The 14068-nt window shown below is 42.0% G+C and overlaps 1 protein-coding gene across 4 annotated transcripts in view; it reads right to left on the reverse strand.

Annotated features, from left to right (window-relative positions):
- Nucleotides 1-14068, reverse strand: part of EMCN (endomucin) — a 202284-nt gene that overhangs the window by 79990 nt on the left and 108226 nt on the right. For 2 of the 4 annotated variants that reach the window (XM_088453248.1, XM_088453247.1), the window contains exons 5-6: nt 7402-7464; nt 6172-6279 (exon numbers count right to left, since the gene is read on the reverse strand). In XM_088453248.1, the coding sequence (XP_088309374.1) occupies nt 6172-6279; nt 7402-7464 (171 nt within the window). The remainder of the gene's footprint in view (nt 1-6171; nt 6280-7401; nt 7465-14068) is intronic. The other 2 variants (XM_088453250.1, XM_088453249.1) reach the window with 1 other exon arrangement.

The following is a 14068-nucleotide window of genomic DNA, read 5'->3' on the forward strand; positions in this document are numbered from 1 at the left end:
GGCAACTGATTGTACACGATTCCTTGTTGTGTTGGTTAGTACCCCGAAAACATATTACATTTTAGCTCCACTTGCTTCATTACTGGGTTACCCCTTAGGTAAAATTAACGTTTGGGAGTTTGTTTACACTTGCTTCTAACGTGCCCAAAAAGGAAACAAAGTACACTCTCCAAATATTTATTCACAACAGAAATCAAAATACAAAGTGGTCACTCACAAACAAAACACACAGTGATAATCAGAAAAACACCACATACCAAAAACACTAAACAAACACACAACAAATCAAGAACTGGTTGACGAAGGTCCATGCCCACATGATTTCAAAAATATGGCGTTGCAATATTGGTGTCAGAATATATTCCCGAAGTTTCAACATAAAGGTTTTTGAAGGGTAGCAGGAAGTAGTCATCGTGGGAGTGCCAAAGATTATGCAAACAAACAGAAGATGGTGCAAGAATTAATATAAAAAAAGATGAACGTTAAAAAACCGTAACACATTGGGTATACACACTGTTGTTTGGTCAATAATTACCTAAAATATCGGGCCACCACATCATCGCGTATGGCCCCCCCACATACTGACCTCCGACCAACCTCGGGGGGGCCATCCTCAGGTAAGGCATCCTCTGGCTGCATTGGAACACCACTCCTTATGGTGATGTTGTGAAAGATCCCACACAGGACCACAATTTTCGAAACCATATCCGGCAAATACATGAGCTCGCCACCAGAGCGGTGGAGGCATCTGAATCGGCCTTTTAAAAGGCCGATACAGCGCTCCACCACTTGCCTGGTGGCTGTAAGTGCGGTATTAAACTCACTTTGTGGACCTGGTGTGGGAGCCAAATAAGGAGTGAGCAGCCAGGGCATGCAAGGGTATCCACTGTCTCCTGTGAAAAAGAATAGACAACATCAGGATCACTGTGTATCAAGCTTAACATTGTTATGTACTAAAGGTCTACACTTACCCAGAAGCCACGCATCACCAGCTTGTAGGTTGGTTAATTTGTGCCATATCCCTGATTGCCGGATGACGAAGGAGTCATGTGCACTTCCTGGTAATTTTGCATTCAGGGACAGGATCTGGAGGGAGGCATCACATACCACCATTACATTCAGGGAGTGATAGTGTTTCCTGTTTTGAAATATGGCCTCCAGCCGTAATGGAGGCTGAAGTGGTATGTGAGTACCATCCACAACCCCTATGATGTGTGGGAAGCCAGCTATTTGGTAAAAATTGGCCTTGGCCACACTAAGGGCACCCATATCCAAAGGCATTTTAATAAAATGATGGAGGTGCTTGAAAAGTGCCTCCATCACTGCCCTCAGGATCCGGGAAAAGGAGGATTGTGAGATGCCCGCCACTATTCCCACCGTTGTTTGAAACGATCCTGAGGCACAGAAATGTAACACCGCCATAATTTGCGTCAGTGGTGGTATTGCTGTTGGACTGTCAATTTGCCGCTCAAGATCACTCTCTATTAATGAGAGAGTGTCTATGATGATTTTGGGAGGAAGACGGTAGCGTCTTAAAACCTCATCATCGGGCATTCCAAAAAGGGTGACACGTGTTTGAAATATCTGGGGCCTTGCACGCCTACGATGCCTACGCCTGGGACGAGATTGAGGTTGGTCGGCTTCCGGGAGCATGGCCAGAACAATCCGCCCAAGATCAACCTGAAATGGCAAGATTGGAACGTAAGGCTTTGGACCCACCCCAAAAGAAAATTAAAAACAACTTAGCTTGATGATAGCATCCATTGCTGCTTACATGCCGGGGTATTGTCATGATACGTCCAAACTGAAATTAATCACAAAAATAATTTGACAAATTTCACTCTGTGCATTTATGTTTCTAAATTTTGTGCTAGACAAAACTTAAAATATGCGAAACACATTTGGCAAAAGAGAAAAACGACATTGCACACAGTACATCAAAATGGGTTGAAATGTTTGCCAAAAAAGCGAAAGGGCAACCACAAAAATTTTTACAGGATTAATAAGCATTTAAAAATGCGCTAATTAGTTCGCAAATACAAGTTAATAAACAAACTGAGAAAAATGCGCTAATTAGTTCGCAAATACAAGTCACAATAGTAAGTAGTAAAAATGCGCTAATTAGTTCGCAAATACAAGTCACAATAGTAAGTAGTAAAAATGCGTTAATTAGTTCGCAAATACAAGTCACAATAGTAAGTAGTAAAAATGCGCTAATTAGTTTGCAAATACAAGTCACAATAGTAAGTAGTAAAAATGCGCTAATTAGTTCGCAAATACAAGTCACAATAGTAAGTAGTAAAAATGCGCTAATTAGTTCGCAAATACAAGTCACAATAGTAAGTAGTAAAAATGCGCTAATTAGTTCGCAAATACAAGTCACAATAGTAAGTAGTAAAAATGCGCTAATTAGTTCGCAAATACAAGTCACAATAGAAAGTAGTAAAAATGCGCTAATTAGTTCGCAAATACAAGTCACTATACAAACTGAGAAAAATGCGCTAATTAGTTCACAAATACAAGATAAAAAATGGACTTACCAAGAGCAAATATATAAGAGTCCAAATCAAAAGGTCTTTGGGTCCGAAATTAATAAAAAGCTAAAATATATGAAATTATGGATCCAAAAATTAAAAACAAGAAGAAACAACAATTGAACAAAAGTTAGACTTCACAAAACTTACCAAATCAAGAAACGAGGCCATAAAAAAACAACCAAAATAGAGAACGGAAAATAAAAACGCAAATCTAGCAAACAAAATAAACTCCAAACGCCAACTCCTTTATCCGCAAACAAGAAACTCCAACCAAGGTAACCTCCAACAATCCAAAAACGCCACCTCGACTCGAGACACACCAAGCCATAAATAGTGTTTCGTTTCCCGCACAAATTAAGGAGGGATCATAGGAACGCACAATCAATGATGCGGCCGCAAAATAAGGACGCATGTATAAATACGTCACGAAAACACATTAAAATTCTGGTGTATTTGTTGTTTGGACCTCAGACATGGCGACAGACCAGGGAAACAATGCCCAAGAGTCAGGCGGTAAGTCTTTCATGCATTTTGTATCAATGATTAATTTGAAACATAAGATTGGGCAAGTTGTGAATTTGTGAAATCTGAATATTTACACAAATAGGTGAGGAGGATGACATGGAAGAGGCTGCTGGGCCCAGTATTCCGGCCAAAGCTGCCAAAAAAAAAAGGCAGCCACATTTCACAAGAAAGGAGATGGAGGTTTTGATACAGAAGTGTGTGGACATCCTGCCACAGGCAGACAGGAATATGAGTCCAAGCCAGAAGGGGAGAATGTGGGAAGAGGTAGCCGTTGCTGTCAATAGGGTGGGTGATTATATCCGTCTAGCCCGGGATGTCAAACGGCGGTAAGTAAACACTTGCCCCCCCTAAAAACAAACACCATTTTAAACAAAAGGATAATGGCTTCCATTTTTTCCCACAGATGGGGCGACTTCAAATATCGCCTAAAGCAAAAACTCGCGGACAGGGCTAGGCATGCAAGGGGGACAGGTGGGGTTCCCACCCCTGTGTCATTGGAGTTGACGGATTTAGAAGAGCTGGCACAGGGGTGTGTGCAGCCTGTGGAGGTGTTTGGCGTGTCCAACATGGATACGGACATGCCAGACTTTGCGGCTCCTCATGTTGTCCCAGGTAAATCTTTTGATGTCACCAACTCTGAAATGTTATTGTGCCAATATGTAGATTCTAATGTGAGTCTTTTCTCTTTTTTCCTAACAGAGACACAGGCGGATGAGTCTGCTCCAGAGGGGAGCCTTGGCCGCCGAATTTCTGCTGGCTCGGCAGGGGAGGAACCAGTACATCCGGCTGAGGACCCTGCAGAAGCCAGTCCAGGGCAATCCCCCTCGCAGGCAGTGTCCCTCCTCACAGAACTCAATTTCAAATCGGATTTCCATACGGAGATTCTGCAGAGGATGGACGCCAGTCTGCTACGGGTGGCTGAGGCCCTGGAGCAAAATGCTGTGGCCAACGTGACCATTGGTCAGGCCCAGGCGGAAAATACCTGGGCCAACATCCGCATCGCCAATGCCCTGGAGCAGCTCGTTCGCCAGCACATGGTGGAGCCGACCTCCCTTCCTGCCGGAACATCAGGATCCTCCACCTCTGGCACAACATCAGCCAATCCTCCAAATGTGCCTAGCCCTGTGCCTAGTCCAGAGGCCACAACATCTGCCTCTGGACAGGCCAGCCCGATGACATCCCGGACCCGGTCTGGCGCCCTCCCTCCCCATCCAAACGGGTGAAAAAACGGTGACAGCAATGGCGACTTTTCCCACAATCCTTCTGTGCTTGGCTCATATTCCTTTCTGGTCAAAACTTCCCTCTCCTTTCTTGTGAAATGTTTTTAATTTTTTGTTGTATGTTTATGTCAACAGTTATGTTGGGCCAATTTGTTTGATTTTGGGACTGATCTTTGCCAAAAAAAGATGTCCCCAAATTTTTTATTAATTTATTTTTGGTTTGACCAATAAATTGACACCAAAAATCTGACATTGTATTGTGAAATTATTGTACAAATGGGTTACATTTAATCCTGGCCCAAAAGGCAAAAACTTGCCAAAAAAAATATAAATTTTTTTTTAAAAAAAGGGCTCTTTAAGGAACGTTTAAAAATTCATATAATGAGGCAAATTCAAGAGGCAAAAATAAAATGGTGAGAAAATTAAAACATGATGACATTATTGTTACAATAGGCCCTAACCACCAAATTGAGGCCAAAATAAACCCCCACAAATGTACGCAAATTGATTGTGTCATCCTGACATTAGCAGCTCTGATTTCCACCTGCGTACGGTTTTGTGCTATCCCAAAAAACAGATTTCAAAACACATACCAAGCCGGTTTTCAATACAACACTAAATGCTTTTCGGACCTCCCGCGATTAATCGCAACAACATCGTGGAGTCCCGGGACGGAGGAGAAGGCCATCGCCAATGTGGTCGAGTAATCCAGACCCTAAGCTGTGCGAGCATTTTGAAGGGAAAGAGGATCATCCAGTGACGTATGAGTCGGTCCAAACACATTTTACGCTCGCATCTGCTAATGTATGTACGCCCCAAAAACGCCTCGCCACGCCTGCGTTTTTCCATCTCCACCCCCGTCAACACCCAAAAACGCCCTGGTCTGTCAATCACATTTGACATGTCACTTCCTGTACGCTATTTGACGAACGAGACCAAAAAAGCTCGCAATCTGCCGTACGCACATGCGCAGTGTTACACCGACGCATGCGCGGTTATTCAACATCGGAACGCAATGAGCGTACTGCTGTTTGCGAGTGGCTCTGAATGAGGGCCTATATTAGCTGTTTGTATTATAAGTTGTTCACATGCATTTACCCAGGACAGAAAAGGTTAAATAAATTCTGAAATCCTTGGTCATATATTTATAACAGGCACTCAAGGGCTATAGAGATATATCCTAATAATGCTAACAAGTGTTTTATTTATTATTTGTGTAATTTGTGCAGATTATGGCTACTAAAGGTAGTCATTTCTCCATGGCAGATATAGCAAAAATAATAATTCTCCATAGCAAATATATGTGTAGCCGCTTGTCCTGTTATCAGGGGAAAGTAATATATAGTAAAACCCCTTATCCACACGTGAAGATCACTGTTATTTTTGTTAGCTTAGTCTAAAGTTTCAGTAGTTAACAGCCGTTACTACTATTTCCAACAGACTCCCATTTATTCCCACCTGATTGCATGCTGGTGTGCAGAAAATACTGCTAGAATTATTTTTATGATCAACTGTATTTAAAATAAAATTAAATAAAAAAACTTTTCAATTAACGTTTTAATTTGTCTATTTAAGCAAAGAAGGAAGAGTTCAGTGTTAAAAGAATAGCCAGAAAGTAAATAGAAACTGTAGGTAGGAATAGTGTTTGTAATGGCCACCATGATGTTTTTGTAACATATTTTCAGTAGGTCCACTTTTAGGATAGGAAGAATGATTTCAAGGTGTTAGACCTATTGCAGCCATCATTCTACTTAACACCCAATATATTATTATTGTCACAGATGGTAAAAAGGTTGGCAAGGTAATAAACTACTGTACATCTACAATAGTTTATTTGGAGTATATAATATTTTTACTGTTGCATATATCACTGACAGCAACCAAATTACCTCTTGGTGTGATTGTAGTGATGCTTGATGTAGTGTTTGACATTCTTTGTGTAGTCAGAATGACAGAAGGTAATAATTTGCTAGAAGTAGCTGTAGGATGGTAATGATCTGTAAAATAAAATGAAAAATATGAAACATTTGTCTTATTATTGCATGCTGGTACCATATTTTTATTGCTTATCTCATTTTAAGAATAGGTGGCTTTACTATAATAAGTTACATTATCATAAAGGTCCTTACTCAGGGCCTGATTCAGCACAGGATGGAATTACAAAGCCACACACAAGCAGATTTGCAATTCCGTCCTTTCTAATATGTTAGTGCAGCAGGAGGTGTCATGCTTCCTGCATGCATTAATGATCCTAGGTGCATCTATGGACACAGCATCCGATCCATATATGTGATCCTCGTTCGGCTGAGTGACCATGGGGTCATGCAGGCCGGCCATCGCAGTTCAGGAAAGAGTCCAGGAAATCTCCGTCAGCCAACGGAGATCCAGGCCTCTTCCCTAGATGCTTCAGTCACGCACCATGTAGTCAGGTCAGCCACTCTGAGCATCCTCAGGACCCTCTGGGTATTACTGCACCTTCCAGTGCTGGAGGCCCTGCCCCCTTTGTGTGATGCTGTGTACAAGTAATGTGCATTAATGTATTACAAAGACATTGTTCCACATACAAAACTTTAAATGACACACTGACATTTTGGAACACAAATAAATGGCACCATTGACCCTAATTTAAATTATTTTTGTGTTTTTCATACTGTATATACATTTTGTTGGAATAGTGCAAGATAAGTAAACAGTTATGTCTGAGCAATGACATTTTCCAATGTATGCATGCTACTCTTGCTACAGTTACCAAGTAAAGCTGTAGATGAATCTCTGTGTAATTAGTTGTACACAATCAATGTAAAATATAAATTTTACAACTTAACTTCAACAGATAATTTACTGTACTTAAGGGTGTTACAATGTTCTCAAATGAACAGACAACAAAGTACACATGATTTGTAGTTGCTCTTAGCAAACAGAAATTTTTAAAAATAAATAAATAAATCTCTTACTAGAAGAAATTATCTATCTATGGCTTGGACAGATACAGCCTATTGGGAAGGGATGGATGGATGGATATTGTAAGTTACTGTTTTTTTTGCCATTCTAGTTGTACTTTCATTTATAGTAGATTTAAAATTTCCAGATTATAATGAAATACAGATTATTTGTATTACCATTTGTATGGGTCAGTCTTGTTGATGTGTCAAATCCATTGTTTGTTTGATTGTTTGATATATCTGGAACAACAATATAATTTGTTTTTACAACATTTGGCCAATTGCATCAAAAAGCAAATGAAGCAAATGTGTTTCACAGTGATTTCTCCATATTTACCAATCAAACAGTTTATTTGCCCAACATGTACTTTTTCTGAGAACATCATATATATTTCAATGAAAACATTTATACCCTACCAGAAGGTTTGAGCGTAGGATGTGCTTGTGAAGATTTTGGAGACAAGTTACTTTCTACTGTACAAATCAAATTTACATTTCATTATTCACTTCCTCTAAATTGTAGAAGTTACAATTCGTAATAAATGTAAAAGTGGGTGCAAATGCATGCTGACACTTGTAGTGCCACTAGTATACTCTATAAATGGAGCCCTCATTATGAAATATTATGTTTGCCACAATAATAAAATAAAGTAAATGTAATAAACAAATTATGGTCCTTTAATAATACATTAAATTAACTGTAACCCCTAGATCCACTGGGTCTTGTCCAAAGAATAAAGTCTTCCGCTCTGGTCTATTTAGTGTCTCAACCCAAGTCTTTTAACTCAATATTTATCTACCAGGGGCTGGCCTGGGTAAGTGGAGAGAAAATAATTTATAAAAAATATTAATGTACTAAAGGCAGTGGTTTCCAAACTGTGTGCCGTGGCACCCTGGGGTGCCTAAGGGCACTTGCAGGGATGCCTCGGGTAGGTGGTCCAGTACCAAATAAACTAATTTTTAGTCAGTGTGATAGGCAAAACCAGTGCTCATGGCTACCAATCAAACAATATGTGGACAAAAAGAAGAGCAGCCCTGTCAACCACCACATAACTAAACTTAAGGGTGAGATATAAGCACAATTTACTTCATTAAATTGTTGCTGAATTTCTCAATAAGAAACTTTTTCCCAGGGGTGCCGTGGAAGAAATGCTGATACTCTAGGGTGCCGTGATTCGGCAGCAAATAGATCAACAAGATTTTATTGACGTCAGTACTCTGTAGGCCCACCATGTACAGTGATTACTGCAGAAACCCTTCTTGGCAAACTGTCCACAAGTTCCTGGACAACAGCAGACGGTATGTTTTACCATTCCAACTTATGTACAGTGACCATCTGTGACAGTGAAAAAAGTTGAGTCAGCGTAGAAAACACCCATTGCTCCAATTTGTCCCAGAGGTTTTCAATGAGGATAAGATCTGGACTCTGAGCTGGACAGTCCATCCAAATTTACATTTTCTATATACCAGTACAGCATCGCCCTGGAAACATGACAGGTGGCATTGTCGTCTTGATGAAAGCATTTGTTGTTTCCGTAGAACTGTAAGAGCATGGGCCTTCCTACAAAGTGTTCTTGTCGAAACTGCCACATTATTGGCCATTTGGAACTCATGTGCAATGGTATGCATGGTATGCATTTCGCTTGTGCAGTGGTATCCAATCACTTTTGTCTACATAAATACTACTATCTAACTGACTTACCCTAAATAAACATCAGATATCATTACCCATTTACATCCCCTATAAGTGCAGACTAAAGATCTTCATCTCATTACTCCTTCCTCCCATAATCCACAGTCTAAATCATCATTATCCCTTTAATAGTATATCCCAACACTAACACTATAACAATAATGTTGCTATATACTGTAAATATTTATACCAGTTTTGCTCTTGCTCCATAAGATATTGTTACTTTACAATGAAAATAGCTTCTATACCTAAAAATATGGTGGTGACCGGTACCATTACACATACTTAAGTTTTATAATGTTTTCTACTTGATTAAAAATAGTAAATACAGTAATATATTGACTTATATACTCATGGGTATATAAGTGAATATATTACTGTATTTACTATTTTCAGTCACAAACCCTGGCTTGTTTAACTTTAGTTTCCTGAAGTTAGGATCTATTTGAAGCCAATAAAGGTGAGCTAAGTAGCAGCTGTAGCAGTGCCTGGTCACTGAGGTAGATCACTGCTATATGTTTCTGACAGAAGTTGTGTTGATGAGGGCTTATTTTAAGCAAGTGTAGCATAACTGACTCTGAGCACCTCTCTGTCCACTGCATATGATCGCTATTCAGAAGTACCTAAAGCTGCTAGGACTGCTATATATGCTGAGGAGGATATAGGGCTGTGTGATGGTGAGACTAAGTAGACCCTGTCATTCAAGAAAATTCCACTTGACTATTTAGTCAGTAATGGGATCTGCAATAACTGATATCCCTCCAAGAAATAGCTTAGTCCATTTATTAATGCTCCCTGAAAATGTAGTTTTGTATGATAAATGTAGTTTTGTGGGGCATTAGTAATTACCGTCCTCCACTTAGCTCAGCTGTTGTAGCACCTAGCTCCTCATCTGCATTACCTCCTGATTGTCTCCTCCTAGCCTAGAATCAAGAACCTTATCTCCTTCCAGTCCTCTTCCCCATTGTCTCCACTACTTTCAACTCCCTCCTTTGCCCCCTAATTCCTTGACTCCCCTCCTCACTCTCTGCCCTTGACTTTGCTACCCACTTTACATCTAAAACTGACTCTATACATCAGGACATCCAATCAAACCAGACCATCAGCAGCCTGCACCCTCCTTTCTCAGACCATCCCTTCTTATCCATCTTAACAATTCTGACATCTTTCTCCCCTGTATCTGGCAATGAAGTCATGGCCCTCATCTGGTCCTCCCCCTTCCACCTCACCTCTTGATCCTATCCCCTTCCGCTTCCTCTGCTACTGCTCTCAAGTTCCTGTTCCCATCATGCTCACCTCTCCAATATCTCCCCTTAAATCAAACACTGTCCCTTCAAGCATGCCCTTATCTCCCCCATTTAAAAAAAAAAACACTCTCTCCAACTACCACCGCATGTCTATGCTCCCATTTGCCTCCAAACTCCTTGAGCAGATTGTCTACAACTGCCTTACTCACTTTCTATCATCCCACTACTTGCTCAACCCATTTCAGTCTGGCTTCTATCCTCTCCACTCCACTGAAACTGCCCTCATGAAAGTCAGCAATGATCTCCTTGCTGCCAAATTCAAGGGCCACTACTCTCTACTCATTCTTCTCAACCTCCCTGCTGCTTTTGACACCATGGACCACACTCTTCTCCTGCAAATCTTTCACTCCCTCAGTCTATGGGATAGTGGGCCTGATTCAGAGCCGGACGCTCGCATAGCTGTGGGTGACCACCCACAGCTATAGCGAGTGGCCATGATTACGGTCGCGATGGTCAAGACCATCCCAATCATCGGGCTTGCGACGAGACCCTTGTGGTAGGGTCTCATTCATCGCAAGCCCCAGAGAGCTTTCGGCTCTAACAGAGACGGAAACTCTCCACTGACATCACTCATGATGTCAGTGGGGCCGCCCCCAAATGGCAAGCGTTCCCTCGGGAATGCCTCCATTTGGGCAGCCACCCCCTCGGCCCGCCCACCAAAGGGGGCGAGCTATCACTCAACATTGACAGCTCGCCCCCTTTGGTGCGAGACCCAGAGCGACGGATTGCCCGTCGCTAGCCGGGTCTCGTGCATGCGCACGACGGGGCCAGCTCCACCATGCACTTGCGCTGTGGGCCACCATCGACCCTGTTGCGAGCGCTCAGTGCTTGCGACCGGGTCTGAATCAGGCCCACTGCCCTCTCTTGGCTGTCCTCCTACCTCTCTGACTGCTCTTTCTCCATCTGCTCTCATGACTCTACTTCCCCCCAACTTCCGCTAACAGTAGGTGTCCCTCAAGGTTCTGTTCTAGGACCACCCGTATTCTTCCTCTATATGTCCTTTTTAGATGAGTTCATCTGCTCTTTTGGCATCCAATATCATCTCAGTACTGATGACACTTTGATCTACCTCTTCTCCCCTGACCTTTTCCCCTCTCTCCTCACTCATATCTAAGCTCATGTCTCTCTGTTATGTCTTCATGAATGTCCCAGCACTTTCTTAAACTTAACATGTCTAAAACTGAGCTGATCATCTTCCCAACCTTAAGCATAACCTCACTCCCACAATGTCATTATTTATTGGCAGTACAATCATCTCCTCTAGCCCCCAAGTGCACTGTCTTGGAGTTATTAGACTCCTCCCTCTCTTTCAAACCACACATTCAGTACCTTTCGCAGTCCAGCCATTTCCACCACATAAATATTTCTAGTATAAGACACTTTCTCACCCTGGAGGCAATGAAGACCCTTATCCATTCACTAGTCATCTCAAAATTGGATTACTGTAAAGTGCCTCCTATCTGGACTTCCTCACTTCCAACTCTCTCCTCTCCAATCAGTCCTCTATGATGCTGCCGAGCTCATCTTCCTCTCCAAATGTACTACATCTGACTCCCCTCTCCTGCAAGGCCTTCACTGGCTCCCCTTCCCTTTTAGAACCCAATTCAAACTTCTTACACTCACTTACAAAGCCCTCACCCAATCCCATTTATATTTCTGACTTTATCTCCCTTCACACTCCAGCCAGCCCACTTTACTCCACAAATGCATGCCACTTCTCTTGCCAACTGATTACTTCCTTACACTTCTGCCTCCTAGATTTTGCCCGTGCTGCGCCCTACCTCGGAACTCTCTCCATTCTCCCTATAAGTTTCTCCACCTCTCTACTAAACTTCAAAAGGGCTCCCAAAACTTATTTCTTCATCAAAGCCATCCAGCTTTCCATCAAAGCCATCCAGACCTAACCCAATGCTCTCACGAGCAGAGCACTTTTCCCTCATGCGCTTTCAATTTCCCTTACTTACATACCTCCCACCTGTCCCGTTTTTCTGGGACTGTCCCGCTGTCCCGCCCACGGGCCGCAGTGTCCCGCGATGGGGGGGTAGTTGGGGGAAGCATACACACTGGTCTGCTGTGCAGAGCAGCGTGTATGCAGAGGTAGAATAGACTCTGTAAGCATGCACACAGCATCTATTGAGAGTACAGGGGGAAGCCCGGGGGCTGCCCAGCATCTCGGAGATGCTGGGCACACCCCATTAGTGATGTAAATGGAGGCGTGGCCTCTGACCACACCCCCTTTACGTTTAGGCCACACCCCCTTTCAGGCGCGCATGCCCAGGTCCCGACTCCCTCCCAGCAAATGTTGGGAGGTATGTACTTACACTATCTTAGTTGAGTGCTACGATCACGGATGCAGCAATGTTTATAAACTTTGTCTTTGTCCTGTATTGTTTTGTACTGTAAGTCATTGTTTTCTTGTTTTGCTAATTTGTAAGGCACTGCAGAACCTTTCTGGCACCATAAAAGTAAAGGCTAATAATACATTGCAGATTTTTTTACACAATTATCTGGAAAATGCAGAATTGCCCCAACTGATTGCTGATGTATGGGGGCCTTAAATCCAATATCCAATTGTCTCCAACCCCCACTATCACTGTACACAGCCACATTTTAAACTTCCCAGCTCATGCACAGTCTCTATGGCAACCTCCTTGATCTGCTCCCTGCACTGCAAGCTTAGCTTTGAGTCCTTGACCCCTTCACTAACAATTCTTGATTTAAGTAAAACAGTGGGGGTTACATAATATTGGCTGCTTAATTAACAAGTCACTTTTGTCTCCATAATAAATGCTTACATACCTTATTCCTTTTTTCTGCTCAGATAGGTCAGATAGCTTAAACAGTATGTTCCCCATATCTTTAGTTTCTGGACCATGTGAAAAAAAAACGCTGTCTTTTTGAAATGCGGTTTTGCTAACCACACTTGATACATTGCAAAGGTTTGTATTGTTCCAAGTATAAATGTCAGGAAGGTGGTTTCAGAACTGGCACTTGTCTTTAGTAAATCCCATGTCTTAAAAACTGCATAAAACAAAGACTACAGTATAGCACAACCGCACTTTAGTAAATGTTCACTTTGAGCTTTGCTAAAATGCCATGTTACCATAAATGTTTACCAAACTCTTGCTTCTATGCTTTCACTTGTATTCATGTATAATTAAATTGTTTTAAATCCCCAAAATTAGCATTCCTTATTACTTCATAATGCAGTACTATGGAAAGCTTTTTCAGGGATATTTATAATTAGTCATGCTTTGGGACACGGACTTCGATAAAAGTTTGTCCTGGCCAGGGACATCACTGTGTGTATATCACCATCCTAGAGGGTGACCCCAAAATGCCAGCTCCTCCTCAGTTACCAGGAAGCCAGGTGCTGTACTGGAACGTAATTGTGCAGCATTAGCACTTGGGGAGGAGATGGCAGTGTGGGCATGTGCAAGCAGTCATTACAGGAGGAAGAGCATTCAGATCCCTCTCCGAATATCAATGTAGTAATGTAATTTATAGGCTACAATAGCTAATGCCATTTCAGAATGCGTTAGCTAATGGGACCAAGATCTAATAAGCCGAGCTTTTCAGTGTTTGGTAAATGAGGCATTTTTGCAGTTGGTACAGAAAACTATGGGGACTGCTTTTGCAAGCGTAAAGAGGGGGTCTGTGGAAGATATCTCCAATATTTTCTGCGATATGCTACGTTAAATAGTCTCAAAGCTCAATATTGTGTCAATCCACTATAAGCATCTTTTTTGGGGGATTGGATTTAATAAATCTGCCCACAAGTCTTTTTAACTTATATATCTACCACGTAGGAAGGGCTACATCTACTGTGGGTCCAACTCCTAGT

Source organism: Taudactylus pleione, unplaced genomic scaffold (genome assembly GCF_031769625.1).
Source record: "Taudactylus pleione unplaced genomic scaffold, aTauple2 ptg000573l, whole genome shotgun sequence".
Lineage (NCBI taxonomy): Eukaryota > Metazoa > Chordata > Amphibia > Anura > Myobatrachidae > Taudactylus > Taudactylus pleione.